Source organism: Pan troglodytes, chromosome 6 (genome assembly GCF_028858775.2).
Source record: "Pan troglodytes isolate AG18354 chromosome 6, NHGRI_mPanTro3-v2.0_pri, whole genome shotgun sequence".
In the NCBI taxonomy this organism is placed as follows: domain Eukaryota; kingdom Metazoa; phylum Chordata; class Mammalia; order Primates; family Hominidae; genus Pan; species Pan troglodytes.
Genome location: NC_072404.2, coordinates 87288323 through 87312392, shown reverse-complemented (window position 1 = coordinate 87312392; position 24070 = coordinate 87288323). Strand labels below are relative to the sequence as shown.

At 37.1% G+C, this 24070-nt stretch overlaps 1 protein-coding gene across 10 annotated transcripts in view; it reads right to left on the bottom strand.

Moving 5' to 3' along the window:
* PHTF2 (putative homeodomain transcription factor 2) overlaps positions 1-24070 on the bottom strand; it is a 155724-nt gene that overhangs the window by 7903 nt on the left and 123751 nt on the right. For 4 of the 10 annotated variants that reach the window (XM_001159146.7, XM_016957641.3, XM_054687600.2 and 1 more), the window contains 5 exons: positions 20020-20238; positions 11515-11643; positions 9047-9319; positions 8689-8820; positions 6561-6647 (listed from right to left, as the gene is read on the bottom strand). In XM_001159146.7, the coding sequence (XP_001159146.2) occupies positions 6561-6647; positions 8689-8820; positions 9047-9319; positions 11515-11643; positions 20020-20238 (840 nt within the window). The remainder of the gene's footprint in view (positions 1-6560; positions 6648-8688; positions 8821-9046; positions 9320-11514; positions 11644-20019; positions 20239-24070) is intronic. The other 6 variants (XM_054687604.2, XM_054687602.2, XM_054687605.2 and 3 more) reach the window with 3 other exon arrangements.

Genomic DNA, 24070 nt, shown 5'->3' with positions numbered 1-24070 from the left:
AGTTTAGCTACATATACATCCTTGAACTATATAATTTTTTGTATATTTTAAAATTTATTTTCTAAGCACTTGGGAGTTGGAAAAAAAAAGGAAAAAGTTTATATAAATGTTACATTATCTACATCATTCTTTAATTTCTTTTTATTCCACTGAATGTTGTTTTCAAGGTTGATTCATGATGATAGATTTAGCTCTAAATTTATTCATTCTAACTCCTATGTTAAAGTAAAAAAAATCAGCCACAATTTATTGGCCAGTAAAACAATCAACCACAACTTATTGGTCAACCCTATCATTAATATTTTGTTGCCAATTTCCATTATTACAAGCAATGCTGCAATACACATTCTTGTATGTGTTTCCTTGTACGCACATGCAAAACTTTCTCCAGAAGTTAATATCTGGGAGCCAAATCACTGGGTTCTTGGATATTACATCTTCAACTATATTAGATATTGTAAGTTTGTCTCTGAAATAGTTGCACCAATTTATACTCTCAGCAGTGTATCAGAGTTCCCTTTGCCATCATTTTCATTCATACTTGTTATTATCTAACTTCCTAATACCTGCTAATCTAATGGGCGTGAAGTGTTCTCTCATTGCCTTAATTTTACTTTTCCTGATATTTAGGGAGGATCAGTATGTTTCACATGCTTATTGGTAATTGAATTTCCTCCTGTGAGTTATCTTTTTATATTCTACATCCACTTTTTTTCTAGTATGTTGTTCGTTTTTCCTATTGATTTGTAGAACTTAGTTCTATAATGTGACTAACAATCCTATTTAAGTCATTTTGCCACTATCTTTCCCAGACTCTGGTTTGTTGTTTATGGTGTCTTTGCAGGACACAAAATTTTAATTTTAATTTGTGATCATATTAAAAATTTTTTCATATTTAGATCTTTAATCCACCTAGAATTTATTTTTATGTATAGCATGAAGTCATTTGGTTTTGCTCCATTTTTACCTCATATTTCCATTATGTAAAGCCTTCCCACATTGATATATAATGCCATCTGATCATATATTAGGTTTCTACATATATATGGCTATGTACAACTCTATTTCATCCCATTGGTCATTCTATACCTGGGCAAAAATCATAAAGTCTTTCTGTAATTTTAAAATAAGTCTCTCGTCTGAAGGTTCCAAGAGAAATTTAAAAAAGAAAAACAAAAAGAAAAATTAGGCCAGGCATGGTGGCTCACGCCTGTAATCCCAGCAATTTGGGAGGCCAAGGCAGGTGCACTACCTGAGGTCAGGAGTTCAAGACCAGCCTGGCCAACATGGTGAAACCCCCGTCTCTACTAAAAATACAAAAATTAGCCGGGCGTGGTGGCACACTCCTGTAATCCCAGCTACTCAGGAGGCTGAGGCAGGAGAATTGCTTGAGCCGGGGAGGCAGAGGCTACAGTGAGATGAGATCGTGCCACTGCACTCCAGCCTGGCCGACAGAGCAAAGACTCTGTCTCAAAAAAAAAAAAAAAAAAGAAAGAAAGAAAGAAAGAAAAAAGAAAAAAGAAAATAAATCTTCATATTTCTGGTACAGCAACTTGTTCTTCAAAATTATCTGGACTACTCTTGTCTTTCTGTGCTTCCAGATGAGTTTTAGGGAGCTTGATGAGTTACTTATTTTTTTAAATAAACAAAGCATTCTGTTTAATTACAAGGGATTCCAACAATTCCCCCAGGAGAATCAATATGAAATTGAAATTGAGCCTTCCCACCTATTAACATTGTGACTAACATTGTATACCTTCTTTTTAAAATTTTTTTTGAGACTGAGTCTCACTCTGTTGCCCAGGCTGGAGTGCAGTGGCGTTATCTTGGCTCACTGCAACCTCTGCCTCCCGAGTTCAAGTGGTTCTCCTGCCTCAGCCTCCCGAGTAGCTGGGATTACAGGCATGAACCACCGCGACGGGCTAATTTTTGTATTTTTCAGTAGAGATAGGGTTTTGCCATGGTGGCCAGGCTGGTCTTGAACTCCTGACCTCAGGTGATCCGCCCACGTAGGCCTCCCAAAGTGCTGGGATTATAGGCGTGAGCCACCACGCTCAGCCTCATTGTGTACCTTCTTTTATAATTTTCAATAAAGTTTTATCCTGTTTCTCCATAAGGTCCTACATATCTTTTGTTAGAATTATTCTTGGGAATCTTTTGTTGTTGTTGTTGTTGTTGTTGCTATTGAAAATAACATATGCGTTTTTTTTTGTTGTTGTTGTTGTTTTTAAAGACAGGGTCTCACTCTGTTACTCCAGGCTGGAGTGCAGTGGTACAATCATGGCTCACTGCAGCCTTGACCTCCCAAGGCTCGGGTGATCTTCTCACCTCAGCTTCCCAAGTAGCTGGGATCACAGGCATGTGTCACCATGTCTGGCTTTTTTTTTTTTTTTTTAGAGACCAGGTCTCACCATGTTGCCCAGGCTGGTCTTGAACTCCTGGGCTCAAGGGATCCATCCACTTTGGCCTTCCAAAGTGCTAAGATTATAACCATGAGTCACTGTGCCTGGCCAGTATTTACAGTTTTCAATTATCTATTTCTGTATATAACAGATATCAATAAATTATGGTCCACTGGCCAAATCTAGATTTAGGCCTCTGTCTGTCTCGCCCCATAGCTAAAGGAAATTTTTATATTATTTCAAAGGAAGAAGAAAAAGAATATATTTCAGAGATTGTAAGTGTCAGGCAAAAGTCTAAAATATTTATCTGGCCCTTTACAGAGGAAGTTTGCTGATCTCTGGTTTATAGAAACAAAATTAATTTTTAAAATGTTGTTGTATCTATTTTTGTTAATCTTAATATAACAAATCTATTTTAAATAATATGTCTGTAAAGTCGCTTGGATATTCTATATAAACAATCATATAGTTTACGATTGTTTTTCCCCAAACTTTAGACCACTTTTTTTTCCATCTTTGCTGATTAATACCCTCCATCAAATGCTGACTAGAAGTGGTAAAGCAGGTAACTGTCTTATTCCCAATTTTAAAGTAAATAACTCTTAAAGTGATATCATTATGTATAATGCTTGCTCCAAATTTTAAAAGATATACTTTATCAGATTAAGGACAATACTTCCTAGTCCTTGTATCATGAATGCCCACTGAAAATTTACAAATTGTTTTCTGCATCTATTGATATGATTGCATGTTTTCTGCCTTTAATCAGCTTAAATTGCATTAATGGATTTTCTAAAGTTGAAATCTGCATTCCAGGCACAAACTATCTTAGTCATGGCCTATTTACTGTAATTCACTTTCTGGCTTCATCTTCTTAGTATTTTGTTGAGGAATTTTCTATCTAATAAATGAAACCAGCTCAGTTTCCCATTTTCATACTAGCTCTATGGTACTGGCATCAAGGTTATATTAGCCTCACAAAATGAGTTGAAGAATATCCCCTTTTACTATTGACTAGATCTTTTGTGTAAGTTTAGGATTATCTATTTAAATATTTGACAAAATTCATCTGTAAAACCATACGGGTATGGAGGATTTTTGTTGGTGGCATATTTTAAACTACTAAAATTTTAAACTACTTACAGTTACAGATCTCTTCAGGTTTTCAATTACTTTTTGAGTCCGTTTTAATAGATTATGCATTTCTATAAAATTGGCCACTTATGCCTTCAACTTTAATGACATAAAGCACTTCATACTAGTATCTTAAAAAAAATTCTCAATTGTGCCAGTATTAAACTGTTTACAGTTTAATAGTGTGCTCTTTCTTTTAAAGAATGTATTATTTGTATGGTTTTAAATCTCCAAATATATAAGATTTTTTTGTTGCTATCATTCTTTTCTACTTTGACTATACGACAGCTAGATATTGTGGTCTGTATAGTATCAGACATTTGGTATTAGTTTTTACTTTATTGCCTAATACATGGGAAAGTTTTATAAACTTCCTTGTATCTGAAAAAAAAAGTCATCAATTCAGAAAAATTCTTAGCCATTATCTCTCCAAATGTTGTTTTTCAGCATTCTTTCTTCCTGGAATTCTTTTTCTTTTTGGAGACAGTCTCTTTCTGTTGCCCAGGCTGAAGTACAGTGGCGTGACCTTGGCTCACTGCAACTTCTGCCTCCCAGGTTCAAGCGATTCTCCTGTCTCATCCTCCCGAGCAGCTGTGATTACAGGCGCGAGCCACCATGCCCAGTTAATTTTGTATTTTCAGTAGAGAGAGGTTTCACCATATTGGCCAGGCTGGTCGCGAACTCCTGACCTCAAGTGCTCTGCCTGCCTCGGCCTCCCAAAATGCTGGGATTACAGGCGTGGGCCACCACACCCAGCCTCCTCCTGTAATTCTTATTAGACCTATGTTGGATCTCCCACGATGTCTAAATATCTATTTTGCATTTTCTGTCTCTTTATCTCTGTCCTGTATTTTAGTCATTTCTTTCACCTCCCAGTTCACTATGTCTTTAGCTGTCTTTAATTTGCTATTTATTCTGTTCATTGTGTTTTAAGTCAGTGACTTTGTTCCAGCAGTGAAAAGCAAAAAACAAAAGTCAAAAGTCAATAACTGTATTTTTCATTTGTCTGAAGTTCTTTTTCAAACTTATCTGTTCTTTTTTCACAGTGTTATCTATGTCTTTCATCACTGTAAACAAACTTAGTTTCCACCTGATCAAACTGAAATAGCTGGAGATCTAGTCCTGCTATGGGTTTATCTGTTGACTCCTTCATGTTAGACTGTTTCTTCCTATGTTTTGATACCGGAAGGAGCTTTATCTGTGGTTCCCGTGAGGTCTAGGCTGAAGTCGCATGCCTCCAAACAGCCTTGGTTTTGCTTCTGTCAGGTACCCAGGGGCCTAGGACCACTTTTTATATTAACTTTTTGACATGAGGGTTACAGGACAAGATGTATAATGTCAATCTGAACCCTAAACCTGTAGTAAGGGAAGAGTTATAATTATATATTCTTAGAAGAGACTTTTCCCCCGTCCTTGTCATCCAGAGTCAGATAAGCTTCCTTCTTGTCTTCCAGTGCTGGTGAGCAGACTGTTTTTCTTATCCAACTTTTCACTGAGGCTGTAGATCTTTGAGGGTTTGACTTCATGGTGTGAGTAGGGAGGTACACAGGTCAAGGCCTCATCTCCTGTCCTACGTGGGCATAAAATTTCAAGTCTCTGGGATACAATACTAATACTGGCAATGTACTTCACTCTCTTATTCTCATGCTGCCATAGCATTAATGCTTATTCTTAAATGCTCTGGTTTTCAGTTTTGTCTTCATTTTTGGCCCTTTATTATCTTATGAACTCAGATATGTACACAGTATGTACATTCAAAAGCTGAGGGTTCCCCCGAGCATTGTTTGATTTTTTTGTTTGTTTGTTTGTTTTTGGAGAGAGTCTTGCTGTATCCCCCAGGCTGGAGTGCAGTGGTGCAATCTCCGCCTTCTGGGTTCAAGCAATTCTCATGCCTCAGCGTCCTGAATAGCTGGGATTACAGGCGCCTACCACCATGCCCGGCTAATTTTTGTATTTTTAATAGAGACGAGGTTTCACCATGTTGGTCGGGCTGGTCTCGAACTCCTGACCTCAGGTGATCCGCACTCCTTGGCCTCCCAAAGGGCTGGGATTACAGGTGTGAGCCACTGTGCCTGGCCTGTTTGATGTTTTAAAGTAGAAGAATTTTCAGATAATCTAGTACATCATACTACTTGGAATGGAAGTTTGCATATATTTTATTATTTTTGTTTTTAAAATTTTAATACGTTTAAACTTATTTTTTAATATTACATGGCCCATGACACAACCCTCAGGAGACCCTGAGAACATGTTCCCCTGCATTATAGCAGTGCATATCCTGAGATACTTTTGTACTCCCTAACTAATCTGGGTCACTAAAAATTCTTTTTCAGAGTATGCAGCAGTTAAGTCACAGTAACAATTCAGGTATAAAAAATGAAAGAATAGGTCGGGCGCTGTGGCTCACGCCTGTAATCCCAGCACTTTGGGAGGCCGAGGCGGGCAGATCACGAGGTCAGGAGATTGAGACCATCCTGGCTAACACGGTGAAACCCCGTCTCTACTAAAAAAAATACAAAAAATAAATTAGCCAGGTGTGGTGGTGGGCACCCGTAGTCCCAGCTACTCAGGAGGCTGAGGCAGGAGAATGGCGTGAACCCGGGAGGCGGAGGTTGCAGTGAGCCGAGATCGCGCCACTGCACTCCGCCTGCGCAACAGAGCGAGACTCCATCTCAAAAAAAAAAAAAGAAAGAAAGGAAAGAATAGTAAACATGAATAAATCGGATATTCATGGGACAATTTCATAACTCATACGTTTCTTTTGGGAAGTAAAGATAATGAGAAGGATTCTAGGCAAAAATTAATTAATCTGTGTTCATTCAACAGACATTTGAGCATACATGCTCACTGTTCATGGCACAGAGATAAGATGCACTTATTTATTCTACCAAAAAAACTGCAAAAAGGTAACTTCAAAACTTACTTTCTAACTAGGCTTACTTATATTATTATTTGATTATTTATTAATCTGAAAGTTAATATTTATATATCTGGTTAATTTCTACATGGAGCGAGTTAACTCACCTGGGCACAACAGATAAATACAACTGAGATAGTCAATAAGAAAGCAGATGAAACTATTACATCAACTGATCGCTGAGGACCTCGACGCTGCAGGGTGTGGGTGGAAGGGAGAAAAGGAAACATTTTAAAATATATTTACTAATTAGCAGATAATTTCCATGGTTTCAATAAAGGTGTTGACTCATCACCATCAGTTGATCACAGCCCACAATGTTGAATATACCTAATTTGTCAGGCAAATTTTAATGATAGTGTTATGATTTCCTGAGGAATTGCAACAGAGTTAAAAGGGTATCTATATTTATATAGCATAAAATTATTGGTATAACTTTCAAATACTTCATTTTGTCAAACACAAGTCATTTATTCGACAAATATTTCTTAAGCACCTGCTTAGCACTAGATACTGTGCTGGGTGCTACAAATACAACAGAGAACAACACATGGTCCCTCTACCTTCACAGGAACTAGGAGGGGAGTGAGACATCAAGTTAATAATCACAGATATATGTGATAAATTGTGATGAGTGCTAAAAGGGAAAGACATAGGATGCTTTGAGATACTTGGCAGGGAGACTTCATTTAGATTTGAGGGTTAGGAGTGTGGGCCTGGGAAGATGTCCCTAAGGAAGTGATATTTACACCAAACTAAGGGGGAGGGGCAGGGGCATGATGGCACACAGCAGTGTTCTAGGTAGAAGGAAGGGCATGTGCAAGAACATAAAGTAGGACAGATCACAGCTCATGTAAAGAACGGAAGCAGTCTAAAATGGCTGGAATGTAGTGGACTAGGAAGGAGAGTGTTTCAAAATGAAACAAAAGACAGGTGAATAAGGGAGAACTTAGATCATAAAGGGCATTATAAACCTTGTTAAGATTTTGTGCTTTATCTTAAGAGAAATGAAGAACCTCCAAAAAGTTTTAAGAATATAGGGCCAAATATACATTTTTAAATGATCACTGGTGGCAGACTGAAGAAAGGAATGAAAAGAAGAAATGTGAATGCTGGAATGCCAGGTAAGAGGTAACTGAAGTAGCACGAGGCAGAAGATGATTGATGGTTTCAATGAGGGTGGCAGAAATGGAACAAAGAGAAGCAAATGGATTCAAGATATATTTTGGGAGCAGAAAAGATAGGAATTGGTGATAAATTGGAGACCAGAGATTAAACTAGGATAATTCCTAGGTCTGGGCTTACATTCCCTCACTGAAGTATAAGCTTACGTATGAGGGTAGGGGCTTTCATCTCATCAACAATGAATGGCACATGGTTAACATAAATAAGTGTTTACTGAATAAAATAATCAATGTACAAAAGAATGTAACACCTGCTTAGGGTTGACAATGGAGGAAATTTTGGACGAATTCAAGCGATCAGATTCATCCCTCCATACAACAGATATGTCATAGGAAAAAAATATCCATGCCAATTTGCAGCAGTGACACTAAGTAAGCTAAATTTAACAAGTTAAATTAATAAACAGAACAATGAATTTTTTAAATATAAGAGTAGATAAATAGGGCATTATTATTATTAGGGCTTCTTTGATTATTATTTCAAAATATAAAGCATTAAAGATCTAGGTATGTCAGAGGATGATTGGTCTTCATGTCAACTTTACTAAGATATAGACAGTGCTGTGAATAAATATCATTGGAATTTGCATGATTACTCCATATATAATGACATTCTACTGCTACTTAATGCAATAACAAGAAGTAATCCTCAGAAAAAAAGTGTTTTCCTAAAACCAATTTAGATGTTTCCCTCTTCCCTCCAGAGTTTTTATATCATACTTCCATAATTAGGAAAATTACTCAAAAGATTAAAGGAAAATAATGACATGAAAAGAATGACACTGAATTGCAAACTAATATTTTAAAATAGTAATAGGTCACTTCTGTGAGGAAACTCATTGGTTATTTTTTTTTTAATTCTTTTTTAAGTAGTGGGCTCCCTCTGCTGGCTTGTGACAACCAGGCTAGTAGAAACAAAATCCCTAATCCAGTTTTTGAATGAGTAAAAGCTGGTTACTATACATCTAGAGACAAATATATATTGATAAAGAAACTGGAACTATCAGAAAGGGCCAGCATGTTAAAGCTACTTTTATCACTCCCATTCTACCTTAAGATAGGAACGGAGAGATAGCCACATTTTTATATTCTGTACTTTCTTCAACCGGAAATGAGGAACCTCAGATTTTCGAGCCCTCCTTGCAGATGTTAAATGTCCAAAGAGTTTTGCAAAAAGTAATCGCTAAAAAAGATTAAGATGAGGATTAATTTTCAAGTAGATTACCACAGAAAAACAAAAATCAACAAAATATGAATTGTTAAGATTTTATTTGGTTAGGTACTATAAAAGCAAAATAAAAAATAATTAGGTAAAAATGATATAATGAAATAATAAAGTACTTCAGGAATACTTTTAATATTATGAAAACGATAAAATATTCTTATTCGGAAGTCTACATTATACCCACCTGTTTATAAGTTCTTTCTGCTACACAGAGCAAAAAAAAGAAAATCCACACAAGAGACACGCGAACCACAAAACTTATTATAACCATAGAAAGAACTATGACATCTTCATTAGAACCAAATGCAATCACATAAAGCTCTGAAGCAGAATGTGCTGTGAGTTGTTCCAAGTCTGTAGCTTGAGAAAGTCGGAAAACAAATGGAGTTAAACCCAGTATGAGAGAGACTGCATTTCCAAAAATCTGGTATCCTATTCCTGGTATATGGCTGTTCACCTTGAGGGAGCCAGGGGAAGAGAGAGAAAAGAAAAATAAAATTATACCATAAATTTTATCTACAGTAGAATTATTTATAGCAATATGAAATCATTTGTTAAAATATACTCATTCTGAGTAATTTGAATCCCATTCAAGTTTGAGAGCCTACTACACATAAAATGTCATTAATTCTTCAGATCTTAAAAACAATTATCAGATCGCTAATTTACTAAGTAGATGGCAAAAGGACTGACTATCATCCAGATCTTGAAAAAAATTTATGTATTTCATTATTTCAAGTTAGAAATATTCATAAATACTGCAATATTAAAGAGAATGAGATCTCATATCCACTGAAATTCAGTTCATTAAAGAAAAAACTCAGCATTACACTTATTTCATACATTTGTACATTTGTACCTTGAGGTTTTCTTTCTGTTTTCTTTTTTTTTTTTTTTTTTGAGACAGGGTCTCACTCTATTGCCCAGGCTGGAGTACAGTGGTGCGATAATGGGCTCAAGTGATCCCTCCCAACTCAGCATTCCTAGTAGCTGGGACTACAGGTATACACCACCGCCCCCAGCTAATTTTTTGGGTTTTGTAGAGATGTAAAGACAGGGTTTCACTATGTTGCTCAGGCTGGTCTTTAACTCCTGGGCTCAAGCGATCATCCCTCCTCTAGCTCCCAAAGTGTTGAGATTACTTGGCATAAGCCAACACACCCAGCCGCTTACATTTCTCTTTGAATAGTCCAATATATAAATAAGTGTCTCCTTAAACTCTAAAAGCATTTTAGAAGAGAGATGATAGAAGGAAGAAGAAATTAAACAGAAAGGGAAAAAGGTGAGGGAATTATTTTAAAAAAGGAAATTAGATAATGGGACAATATAAAAGCTTCCAGTATGCTAGACTGGCAGAACTAAAAGAGATCTTAACTATCATGTAGCCAACTTTTTATAATATATATTAGATAAATGAGACCATTGTAAGTTAAGTGATCTGCCAATTCACAGGTAATTAAGTTACAGAGCACAAACTAGATCCAAGATTCCAGAGACTTCCCCGTCAACTGCTTTTAATTGCTCACACTGAGATATGTTATAGGGAGTATTATCAATTTCTAGACCCAGTTATTATAATTCCTGTCTTACATAAAGTGTGGAGAAGAGTTCAAGCACAATAATGCACCAAAGAAATTTAGAAATTGCAAGTTAAAAACAAGTCCAGAGAAATCAACACATTTTATTTTATTTTATTTTTATTTATTTATTTTTTGAGATGGAGTCTTGCTCTGTCGCCCAGGCTGGAGTGCAGTGGCGTGATCTTGGCTCACTGCAAGCTCCGCCTCCCAGGTTCATGCCATTCTCCTGCCTCAGCCTCCCGAGTAGCTGGGACTACAGGCGCCCGCCACCACGCCCGGCTAATTTTTTGTATTTTTAGTAGAGACAGGGTTTCACCACGCCTGGCTAATTTTTTTGTATTTTTAGTAGAGACGGGGTTTCACCATGTTAGCCAGGATGGTCTCGATCTCCTGACCTCGTGATCCGCCCGCCTCGGCCTCCCAAAGTGCTGGGATTACAGGCGTGAGCCACCGCGCCCGGCCAATCAACACATTTTAAAAATCAGTAATTATCTGAAAAAAGAAATAATAGAAAATAAAATTTAAATCCACAGTATTTCAATTAGACTTCTTTGAACTACTCAAGACTTTTACCACTATCTGCATTACTTCTATATATTTAAGTAGGTAAGCAAGTATGAATGCAAATTTACTAGTTTGATTTTTTCATGTCTTAAGTCCTATTAAACAAATGAACCAGTAAGAATGATACAGAAAAATAAGACTTTTTAATTATTTTTTTATTTTTAAAGTTCTTGTAACAACAATCTCTAGTCCAAAGAAAAGTCTTTATTAACACCTGTATATATCTAACAAGTTCCTGAATTTCAAAAGAAAGAATAAGATAAAAGAGAGAAATTATAGATCGTATCATCTATTCTTGGTCAGATAAGTGAAAACACTAGAAGATGAGAGTGGTTTGGTGACAAATCACTGTTTAAATTACAGACAGAAACAAATACACACATGTAACTTTTTTTTCAGGGTGAAGAAATGAGGTCAGAAGGTTACTAATATAATATTCCAGAAATTATCTTATATATAATTACTAAGTCTTACCCTTGAACTACAAGAATAAAATTTAAAAACTCACTCTGTTCATTATCATTCCACTGATTTCAAGTACAGACATGTCTGCTTTCTTACAATCATTACCTTCCCATACTATAGCACTTATTTTTTCTAATCCTGGGTGGGAACTATGGAGCCAGGGCAAATGACTCTACAAAAAAAAAAAAATTAGTAAATATATAGATCACATTTAATAAATAAAATGTGTGTATATAAAGTTGTATATATATCTCTATATACACACACAATTTTAATGACACTAAAAATAAAAATTGGTGAATATATTTATCATGTTTTATAAATGGAATATATAGATCTGTGCACAGCTAATATACACACAACTCTAAGACACTAAAATTCTATCTTAAAATTAGTTAGCATATACACTGAACAGGTATCATAAGAAGTTACATGGTTATGAAACTGTACAAGTTGAGAACTTTCTGTAACAAGTATTAGTCAACCTATGTTCAAAAATATACTAAAACATGTCAGCAAAAGCACTTAGTTGTCAATCAGTCTACACAGCTGCAATATACTAATGCTAAAAGACAAATGGATATCAACTTGTTCATAGTAATCATTGTCCAACTTATGATCATTCATTAAAAAAGAATATGACAGCTGAGATTTGAATCTCTTTGAAAGACCATATAGTGCTAGTCTTATCCCAAAAAAGACTCTTCCTTACATATTTAATGTTTAATATCTGATTTAGTTACTTTTCTGATATTTTAATCCAGCATTTCTCCAAAGGACCCATTTAACTTTTTTTTTTTTTCCAGATAAAGCAAATATTACAAAACTGAAGCACTCAGCCTCCTGAGTAGCTCGGACTACAGGCACATGCCACCATGCCTGGCTAATTTTTTTATTTTTAGTAGAGACGGGGTTTCACCATGTTGGCCAGGCTGGTCTCTAACTCCTGACCTCAGGTGATCCACCGGCCTCTACCTCCCAAAGTGCTGGGATTACAGGTGTGAACCACTGCGCCCAGCCCCAAAACAGAACAGTTGAGTTAATGATGGCAACAAAATTAATGAAACACTAAACCTTTATATAATCAGACTTCAAGAGGAGAAGTAACACTAAAAGATTAAACCCAGATAGAGATCAGTTTGCTTGTTTATATTGCAGTATTTCTAGCGTATTTTTAAGGACTCATATACTTCCCACATTTTGTTTTTTGAGACGGAGTCTTGCTCTGTTACTCAGGCTGGAGTGCAATGGTGCGATCTCAGCTCACTGCAACCTCCGCCTCCCAGGTTCAAGTGATTCTCCTGCCTCAGCCTCCCAAGTAGCTGGGACTATAGGCGCCCACCACCACGCCCAGCTAATTTTTAAATTTTTGTAGAGACGGGGTTTCACCATGTTGACCAGGTTGGTCTCGAACTCCTGACCTTGTGATCTGCCCACCTAAGCCTCCCAAAGTGCTGGGATTACAGGCGTGAGCCACGGTGTCTGGCCACTTCCCACATTTTCTAAAAACAATAGTTTTGGCATTCGTAGCAACCTCAAATTTTATAAAATATTTCATTAAATATAACTTCTAACAATGAACAGAAGAATCTACTCTAGGTACATTTATTCTTTAGAGGACAAAAATGTGATTAAAATATGGTAAAAAAAATGTTTCTTGTAAACTTTTAACACTTTCCTCTAGGGGGAGTAAAGTTGCATTGATTAATTTCAACTAAAGTTGAATAATAATAATTCAATAATGTAAAAAAAAGAGGTGGGAAATTTTTATCTTTTCTAGAGATGAAGGATTTTAATATACTTTAACTTTCATGGTATACATTTCACTACTTGAGGTCCTGAAGAGTGCTAAGATACTAGTTATTAACTACCAACTTAATTTCTCAAATGTTATTTCCTCATTTATCTCCAAACAAAATATTCTGTTTTGGGAAAGAAATAATCTGTACCAAAATATGTATCAAACTTCCACTAGAAATTTTACAACTGTTAAGCGTAAGGAAACCAAAAAGCCAGAAACAGGAAGTGCAAGAAGCTAAAACGAAAGAAGTTTAAGCTTGAGAGCCAACAGATTTCAACCACTGATTTACAGACATTTTTAAACTCTCAGTCTGGAATAGTGAATTAAGGTCTTCCTAATTACATGAAGAAAGGAATATCAATACCAAGAAAGCCCATCTAGAGACAGAAATAGGAAATCAGGACATTCTCATTGTCCTCCCAAAAGCACTCCTTTTACATCTAGCTACCTTGCCAATTACTCTATCCAGCATCTGATATTATATTATTTCTAGAATGCCAAAAGGCAGAAGAGAAGACAGCAACTAGAAACTGGTGAATTTTAAAAGAGTTAATTACGCCGGGCGCGGTGGCTCACGCCTGTAATCCCAGCACTTTGGGAGGCCGAGGTGGGCGGATCACGAGGTCAGGAGATAGTAGCCATCCTGGCTAACACGGTGAAACCCCGTCTCTACTAAAAATACAAAAAGAAATCAGCCGGGCATGGTGGCTGGTGCCTGTAGTCCCAGGTACTGGGGAGGCTGAGGCAGGAGAATGGCGTGAACCCGGGAGGCGGAGCTTGAAGTGAGCCGAGATCGCGCCACTGCACTCCAGCCTGGGCCACAGAGTGGGACTCCGTCTCAAAAAAAAAAAAAAGGGGTAAATTACATGTTCAATGTTGTGTGTAGAAACTTGAAAAAATAAATAAAAAAGACTGCTATATTCCTGTGTGTGCGTGTGTGTGTGTGTGTGTGTGTGTGAAATGTACACTGAAAAACAGTCTTGTTGAATCATGTCTGCAGTGTGGAGAACAGCATCACATGAAATTTTTTTAAAAGGTTCAGGGAAAACATCAGAGCAAATAATTTCATTTTATAATTTTATCACATAGGTTACTCTAAATACATTTTCTTTTTTCTTTTTTTTTTTTTTTGAGACTGTGTTGGGCTCCACTGCCCAGGCTGGAGTGTGGTTCTTGGCTAACTGAAACCTTCGCCTCCCGGGTTCAAGCAATGCTCATGCCTCAGCCTCCTGAGCAGCTGGGATTACAGGTGCCTGCCACCATGCCCACCACCATGCCCGACTAATTTTTGTATTTTTAATAGAGATGGAGTTTCACCATGTTGCCAGGCTGGTCTCGAACTCCTGACCTCAAGTAATCCACCCGCCTTGGCCTCCCAAGCTGGGATTAGAGGCGTGAGCCACCATGCCCGGCCGCTATATATGTTTTCAAACTAAAATTTAGAACTTAAAATTTTTTTTTTCCTTTGAAGACAGCATCACAGATCCAAAAATTTAGAACTTCTAAAATGATTATACTTTATCCTCACTTAAAATCTCAACTGCTTTGCTCCTTGTTCATTCAAAACTACCTGAAAACCTTAATGCTTAAATGGTGGCATGTTTTATTTCAAATAAATTCACCATGCCAACCACATACTCGTGTTTCCAACTGTGGGAATGCAGCCATTTAAAGCTTTACACTTACTAAAAACTGAATTTTGGCTGAATATAGCTTTATATTTTAGTATATATTCAGCTATAGAGGAGGGCTATAGGAGAAAAATTTTCTTCTGTGGAAATGTTTCAATTACTATTTACAAACAAAATAAAACAATGAAATAAAGATACACATTTGGGAATATTCTGATTAGAACATACTAATTCAAATGCTCAGTGTTTTTTCATGAGAAGGGATTTTTCCATCTGTATAGCAGACAGAAAAAGGTCTTCCAAACCTAACAGACTGGTTAAACAAGAAAAAAAAAACGAGTAGCTTTTTAGTAAAAGGGAGCTAATTTCCATTACTTAGCTACTAGTAAAACTAAAAGCATGAGCTTATTTTTTGAAACCTGAGAATTAAAAATCTGTTTAAGATCAAGTCTTTAATCTAAAAGCAAAACCAATATAAGCCTAGGATACCATAATTAGATATACAGAGTAGAGCATTAACAAATTTTATCTTACCAAAAAGGTAGCCGACTGATGTGACAGACTTAGGAGCAATTTACTCTGCACAGACATCATAAAACAATTTTTTAAATCATAAGAAAGGCCTAATTGGCATGTTTTGAAAAAATTTAATTTTGTTTCAGGCATTCAATATTTATTAAATACCTACTGTGTACCTCACGCTGTGTGATACAACACTGAGCAAAAAAAAAAAAAAAAACACATGGTCCCTGCTTTTATGCTGCTTATAGTTATCTCTGGGAAAATAGCTCACAGGCATTTCCCTCAATCTTAACTCCAGTTGTTAGTCTCAGTGACTTAGATGAATATGCAGATGACTCATTCAACACCCTATGCTTTCATGGATTGTTCACTTTTTCATTTCTTCAATCCCAAGGACGCTACTCCCACAGCCACACCCTAGACCTTGTCACCATACGGAACTGCTCTACTTCTGAAAGGAATCTACTACAACTTCCCATCTTACCTGGTCTCTCAAAGCTTCAATTCTGAAACACTTGTTCCCTTGAACACACCTATCCTTAAATTTATCAGTCCCTTCCTGATTTCATTTCCTTCTCAATCTAACAATTTAATGACTAGACTGCCACCAGATCCACCATTTCAATCATCCCCTCTCCTGTCCCTTGAAGAGCAACTATTTATTTATTTATTTTATTTTTTTTTTTTTTTGAGACAGAGTCTCGCTCTGTTGCCCAGGCTGGAGTGCAGTGGTGCCATCTCGGCTCACTGCAAGCTCCGCCTCCTGGGTTCACGCCATTCTCCTGCCTCAGCCTCCCGAGTAGCTGGGATTACAGGCGCCCGCCACCACGCCCGGCTAATTTTTTGTATTTTTAGTAGAGATGGGGTTTCACCGTGTTAGCCAGGATGATCTCGATCTCCTAACCTTGTGATCCACCCGCCTCGGCCTCCCAAAGTGCTGGGATTACAGGCGTGGCAACTATTTATTGAACACTTACTCTGTGTGACTTTGGGCACATTACTCAACTCTGAGCAATGTAAAATGAAAATAAACTACATTACCACAGGTTGTAAAGGTTAAATACATGAGATAATGCAACTAGATTACTTTGCACAGTGTGTGGCATAAGTAAATGCTTATTAAATGTCAGATATAGTAACAACTACATTCCAGAAAACATCACACAGCTGTGTAGAACAGGCAACTACAAATTCATGGTTTCAGATTCCAGCTGGACCCTCAACAATGTGGCAAGGCAGTATGATTGTTTTGATGTGTTCATTGGCTTGAACACACACACACACACACACACACTCTCTCTCTCTCTCTTTCTCTCTCTCTCTCTTCCTCTTTCTCTCTCTCCCTCTCTCTGTCCCCTTTCTCCATTCTCCATAAATGGTAACTTAAAGCCTTCACCACCATCCAAAAGCCTCCTCTTGTATCATCTCGCTTATTGCCAGTAGATCCCTTGGACTCTTGCACTTCACGGAAAAAAGATCATCAGGCAATAACTCTCTTACCATCTTGCTTGCTGCATGCACTCATCCTTATCCTCCTATCTCAGCAGAGGATGTTTTCCTCTTCCTGTCAAATGCTAAGCTTCCTGATTATGATTCCCCTCCAGAATCCTAAGAAATCATTCCACCAGTCAACATTTTCTCCCGTATCTCTTTGATTCTTTCCTACCTGTTTTCTCCTGTATATATCAATGTTTTCAAATATCTCATATATTAGGGAGTCAACACCAAAACACTCCAGCTCAATTTCCCTAATTACCACTTTGTTTTTTCTAAACATTCATAGCCATCCTTTTTATTTTTTATTTTATTTTTGAGACAGAGTCCGCTCTGTCGCTCAGGCTGGAGTGCAATGGCGCCATCTCAGCTCACTGCTAAGCCCTGCCTCCCAGGTTCAAGTGATTCTTATGCCTCAGCTTCCAGAGTAGCTGGGATTACAGGTGCCTGTCACCACGCCTGGCTAATTTTTGTATTTTCAGTAGAGACAGGGTTATTTAAAGTAAAGGCAGCTTGCCTTTTTCATTCAAAATTATATTCAAAAACTTATTCATGTTGATACATGCAGCCGAGTTCATTCAATTTCACTGCTGTATACTGTTTTATCATACAACATTATTTATTAATTCCACTATTATTGGCTATTATATTTTCAACTTTCACTATCATGCACAATGCAATGATAGTGCCTATCTTCTAAAGTTTCATTCTAAATTGGAATGAAAGGGTCCTAGAATATACAGAACTGCAACTTTACTCTATAATGACAAACTGCTCTTCAAAGTAGCTGTACAAACAAACATCAGTATTAAAGAGTTCTCTCTTCACATTGAAGTTGAAATCTTGCCAACATTGAAATTAATCAGGTTTTAAATTTTGACAATTTGATCAATATTAAGTAGTATCTAATTGTTCTAATTTACATTTCCCTAACTAATAGCAAGGCTGACCATCTTCACTTATATTTTATTAGCCATCAGGGGACCTGTTCACATCCTTTTATTTTTCTATTGAGTCATTTGTCTTTTACTTATTCATCTGTAGGAGTTCTTTATGTCCTGTATGTAGTAACACTGTGATAGTTAATGTATTGGAAATATCTTCTCCCAGCCTGTGACTCATCTTTTAACACGCCCAAAGTTTTAAATCTTAAGATATTCAAATTTATCTCTCCATTTTTGTTTGTGCTTTTTATATCTTGTTTTTAAAAATTCTTCTCTAACCTGAAGTAATAAAGATTTTTCTCCTGTATTTTCTTCTAAATGCTTTAAAGTTTCGCTTTTCACCTTTAGAAACTATTTGGAATACATTTTCAAGTGTATAATCATTTGACTCACAACCATATAGTCCATTCTGTTTCTACTGACTTGTAATGCCACTTATTGTCATGTATTAGTGATCCATTATAAACAATTGTCTATTTCTGAGTTTTCTATTCTGTTCCATCGGTATATATGTTTATATGTCTATACTATACTATCTTGAGTATTAAATTGAAAGTAAATTTTTATATCCAGTAGGGAAAGATCCCTGTTGTTCTTCAAAATTGTTTTTGTTATTCTTGATATTTTGCTCTTTAATATGGACTTTAAATCAGCCTAACTCCAACCAAAACCAGACAGAGGTAAAGAGACCAGAGCTCCCTCATTTCCACCGTGTAAGGATACAAGGATAAGATAGCTGTTGTAAACCAGGAAGAGAACCTTTACCAAGAACCAATCATGCTGGCACCCTGATCTTGGACTTCTAGGCCTCAGAACTGTGAGAAATAAATGTTTGTTGTTTAAGCCACCCAACCTCTGGGATTGTTATAGCAGAAGGTTCTTTGATGGCTATGCATCACCCTTTTATCAGATTGAAAGTTCTCTTTTTTTTCTCCAGTTTTCTGACTTTACTTGGTTTGACAGGATTAGATAAGGAGTTGGATAAGAGAGAGAAGGTGAAGAAGAGTGGGAATTTTAAATGACCACCAAGTTTCTGGACTAGTGAGTAGATGAATGGAGATGTCATTCACCAAAATTTTGAATGGAATAAGAAAAACAGATTTATGAGGGAGGACTGGTTAAATTTGAGGTATTGGTGGGACATTCAAAGAAAGATATCCTATAAAATCGTGCTGTCCAATATAGTACCCTCCTCACATGTGGCTATTCAGCATTTGAAATGTGGCTAGTCCGACTGGGCAGGGTGGCTTATGCCTGTAATCCCAGCACTTTGGGAGGCTGAGGTGGGAGAATCACTTGAGGTCAGGAGTTCGAGACCAGCCTGGCCAACATGGTGAAAGCCTGTCTCTACTAATAACATAAAAATTAGCCGGGTGTGGTGGCGGGCGCCTGTAATCCCTACTACTCAGAAGGCTGAGGCAGGAGAATCGCTGGAACCTGGGAGGCGAAGGTTGCAGTGAGTCAAGATCGTGCCATTGTACTCCAGCCTGGGTGACAAGAGTGACAGACTCCATCTCAAAAAAAAAAAAAAAAAAAAGTGGCTAGTCCAAAATGAGATGTGCTCTAAGTGTTTACACCAGATTTTGAAGATTTAGTATTAAAAATGTAAAATATTTCATTAATTTTTTCATATTAGTTATATGTTAAAGTGAAATTATGAATATAATGGTCTAAATAAAACATATTTGAATTTCCCCTTTAAAAAATATTTAATGAGGCTACCAGAAAATTAAAAATTATACATCTGACTCTCATAATATTTCCATTGGATAGCATTACTATGGGCACTTGGAGCTACAAATTTGATATTCATGAGATGTAGATTTGTGAATATAATCTTATAGGTGGAGTTTAGACCAAGGGGTACATGCATCTGGCCACAAAGTATGTTCAGTAAGAAAGTACTATTGCACCTAACACACGATTTGACTTACGAAACTCTAGTTACCAATAACTTTTCAGGAACATACATAACCACAATATAAGCACTGAGATTCTATGTTTTGATGAAGCCAGACCACAGCTCACATAAAAAGAAAAAAAATTATAGAAATATAAGCTTGAATGTAAGCTTTTTCTTCACCTCTGTAACATTTGAACATAAATTCAAAGGAGCTTGACTCATAGCTCCACATAAGCCAAAACCATAAACCAACCTGATGAAAAGGGTCATCTCTATATTCTTTTTTCACACATGGATTAATCTGAGGATTTTCCACATCTGTCTCACTGGTACAAGATGAATGGCATTCTGCACAATGTAACAAGTCTTCCCATAACACATCTTCTGTTTCAGATTCTGGCCTTGCACTCTCAGAATCCTGTCTGGAACTTGAACAGCGAGAGCTGCAACTAGTACCCGATTTAGGGGCGTCCTGAAATCAAGATATTCTTTGACATTAATACAATTTATGTACTCTTTCCAACTCAAAGGATACTATCAGAACCCATATATTGATACTTTTTGCTAAAACAACAAATACACCCTCAAAAGATAGTGAGACAGCAAAACATTACAAAATATATTAGTTTTTATTCAGTAACAAAATACCTTCACATCAAAATTTATTTGATTTCATATTTCAGCTCAGATATTACTTTGCATACAAGGGTTGTATCTATTTTCTCTTAAATTTTATATGAAGTTCACAACTCAGGTAGGCAGAGAGAGTAGTCTAAGTAGTCTAAGTTCATACGGTCTGCACGGTGAACTGACTTTAATTGATGTTATTAATGGCAATACCATTGGCCTTCCATATCCATGCATTCCACATCTGCAGATAGAAAATACAATATTCCTGAGATGCAGAACCCACAGTTTTGGAGAAATGGAGGGCGAGGGCTGACTTATGTGTCATCAGGTTCCACAGGGCTGACTGTGAGATTTGAGAATCCTTGGATTTTGGTATTTATAGAAGGGCCGGATATCTACCAATCCCACGTGGATACCCAGGAATGACTGTATTTTCTTATTCTAGTCTTTTTTTTTTTAAGCAAGAGTGGATTTATCTACTGTTTTTGTTTCACAAATGGAAGTGAAATCAACATAAAATTGATATTTAAACCAAGAAGGTAATTGCCAACTCATGTTCTTGAGATAATCTGTGGTATAAAAGTAAAAAATTAAAACAAGTTAAGTAATTTCTAATCAGTTTACTTTATCCTGGGAGTTTGCAATGTACAAAATAAAGATGAGTAAAATTTTGATTTAAATTAATTAAAAAACTTTTACTGAATAAATCATGGTCACAGTAATTCTTATGGCCGGGTATCTTCAATTTTTTTTTTTTTTTTTGGCTGTCCTCTGTGACTAGATTTGTCATGTACCTTTAAAATGCATTATATTTATCCTTTTGTCTTTCCTTTGCTATCACCGACTTCAGACTTTATCATTTATACCTTCATTGCTATAAGCACCTCCTAATTGATCTTTGCCTAAAAGGCCTTCCTCTTCTTTCCAGATTAACCTTCCTAAAGCACAGCTGTTCTTTGACTCCTCTAGTCAAAATCTTTCCTTGGTTTCTCACTGCTCTCCTGGATAAAGTTCCGATTCCTTCACCTAGCATGCTCATCTTCATATGTGCTACTTTTTGACCTTGTCTTCCACTACATACCATAACCTTTTACTCCAGTGACAGTAGGCTATTTGTGAGCCCCTAAGCATGGCTTGTTCTTTGCTTTGATTATGTTCCACCCTAGGCCTTAATTATGCTCCTACCTCTTATCATTAATCCTGCACTCCTTTAAAAAGCTGTTAAAAATTAAATGAGCATGGGAACTTTGAATACAAACCTGGCACAAAGCAGGGGCTCAACAAATGCTACCTTAAAGCCACCTACCTAGAGTAATCACTTTGTTCCTGAAGTGAGTTATTACTATTTTTTGAGATGGAGGCTCACTCTGTCGCCCAGGCTGGAGTGCAGTGGCACGCGATCTTCACTCACCACAACTTCCACCTCCCAGGTTCAAGTGATTCTCCTGCCTCAGCCTCCCGAGTAGCTGGGGTTACAGACACATGCCACTGCGACTGGCTAATTTTTGTATTTTTAGTAGAGATGGGGTTTCACCATGTTGGCCAGGCTGGTCTTGAACTCCTGACCTCAGGTGATCCACCCACCTTGGCCTCTGAAAGTACAGGGATTACAGGCGTGAGCCACCAAGCCCGGCCTGAAGTGAGTTATTATTTATATTCATTTGATAATAAATTTTGCACTGCTTTCCACAATCAATCTCTCTTTATGTATGTGTATGCGTGTGTTTGTGTGTGTATGTATATATATATATATATATATATATTTTTTTTTTTTTTTTGAGATGGAGTCTCACTCTGTCACCCAGGCTGGAGTGCAGCTGCACTATCTCAGCTCATTGCAACCTCCACCTCCTGGGTTCAAGCAATTCTCCTGCCTCAGCCTCCTGAGTAGCTAGGACTACAGGAGCCCGCCACCACACCGGGCTAATTTTTATATTTTCAGTAGAGATGGGGTTTTATCGTATTGGCCAGATTGGTCTGGAATTCGCAACCTCAAGTGATCAGCCCACCTCAGCCTCCCAAAGTGCAGGGATTACAGGGGTGAGCCATGGCCCTGGCCTCTTTTTTTTGAAGCAGGACTACATGCGTGTACCACCATGCCTGGCTAAATTTTGTACTTTGTTTTTTTTTTTGAGAGATGGAGTTTCGCCATGTTGCACAGGCGGGTCTCTAACTTCTGAGCTCAAGGGATCCGCCCACCTCAGCCTCCCAAAGTGCTGGGATTACAGGCGTGAGCCACTGAATGTGCGGCCAATATTGTCTGTCTCAATTAAATATTCATGTGTTTAATATTCTCAAATAGATTGTAAATCTAAATATACTACGAGTCCACAAAAGACAGATTTTTTTTTTTTTGGCCATCTCCTTACCACAGGTAACAAAATACCTTGAGTGAATGAGGTACATTATTAATAATTAATCTACTGATATTAGAATGGGGACTGTGAATCTACAGTGTGTTAATAGAGTGTTTGTGGGAGGAGGGCTGTTTATTTAGAAAGAAGTAAAAAGAAAAACTTTCAAAAGAGAAGAAAATGATTAATAAGTAAAAACAAATATAGAAAGAAAAAGAGGACAAAAATCACTCTGCTTTGTTTTATGAACAGCACTCCAAAAATATTTCAGGTTCTCTAATGTCACCAGTTTTCATTAGCAAGGCACAGAACACATTAAGCTTTTAACAAGTGCTAATTTAAAACTTGTGATAAAGATAGTTTATTATATATAACGTCTGTTGCAGACTTGTTAATCAGGATTAAAGGCCTGATGACTTTAACGGAAACTAATTAATGATTTCAGGATTAAGAAAATATCTATAATTCTTTAGAAGTGTTTTTTGCCAAATGCAGATTAGTAAGTGGGTTTTTGTTTTTGTTTTTTTTTTGAGATGGAGTCTCACTCTGTCACCAGGCTGGATGCAGTGGCGTGATCTCGGCTCATTGCAACCTCTGCTTCTTGGGTTCAAGTGATTCTCCTGCCACAGCCTCCCAAGTGGCTGGGACTACAGGCACGTGCCACAACAGCCAGCTAATTTTTGTATTTTTCATAGAGACGGGGTTTCACCATGTTGGCCAGGATGGTCTTGATCTCTTGACCTCGTGATCTGCCCGCCTCAGCCTCCCAAAGTGCTGCGATTACAAGCATGAGCACCGCACCCGGCCAAGTGGGTCATTTTATACATTTAAAACTCTGGCTGGGAGTGGTGGCTCACGCCTATAATCCCAGCACTTTGGGAGGTCCAGGTGGGTGGATCAAGACCAGCCTAGCCAACAGGGCGAAACCCCATCTCTATTAAAATACAAAAATTAGCTGAGGCAGGAGAATCACTTGAACCCGGGAGGCGGAGGTTGCAGTGAGCCGAGATGGCGCCACTGCACTCCAGTCTGGGCAAGGAGAGTGAAACTCTGTCTCAAAAAAAAAAAAAAAAAAAAAAAAACCCCTAAAAACTATTGCCTATAATTGCCTAAATGTCAAATAGAATTTTACCTACAATATTTGTGTGATTAATAGTGAATATCACTAAAAATTACCAAATAAAGTCAAAAAAAGAAAATTTTAGAATTGAACAGTTCAAGTTAAAACACATTTGTTTTGGTTTCTACTGCTAGTCATGTCAAATCTTTAGACACCTAAAACTGAACATAGAATGAGATTTAGAGAACACATAGTATTTA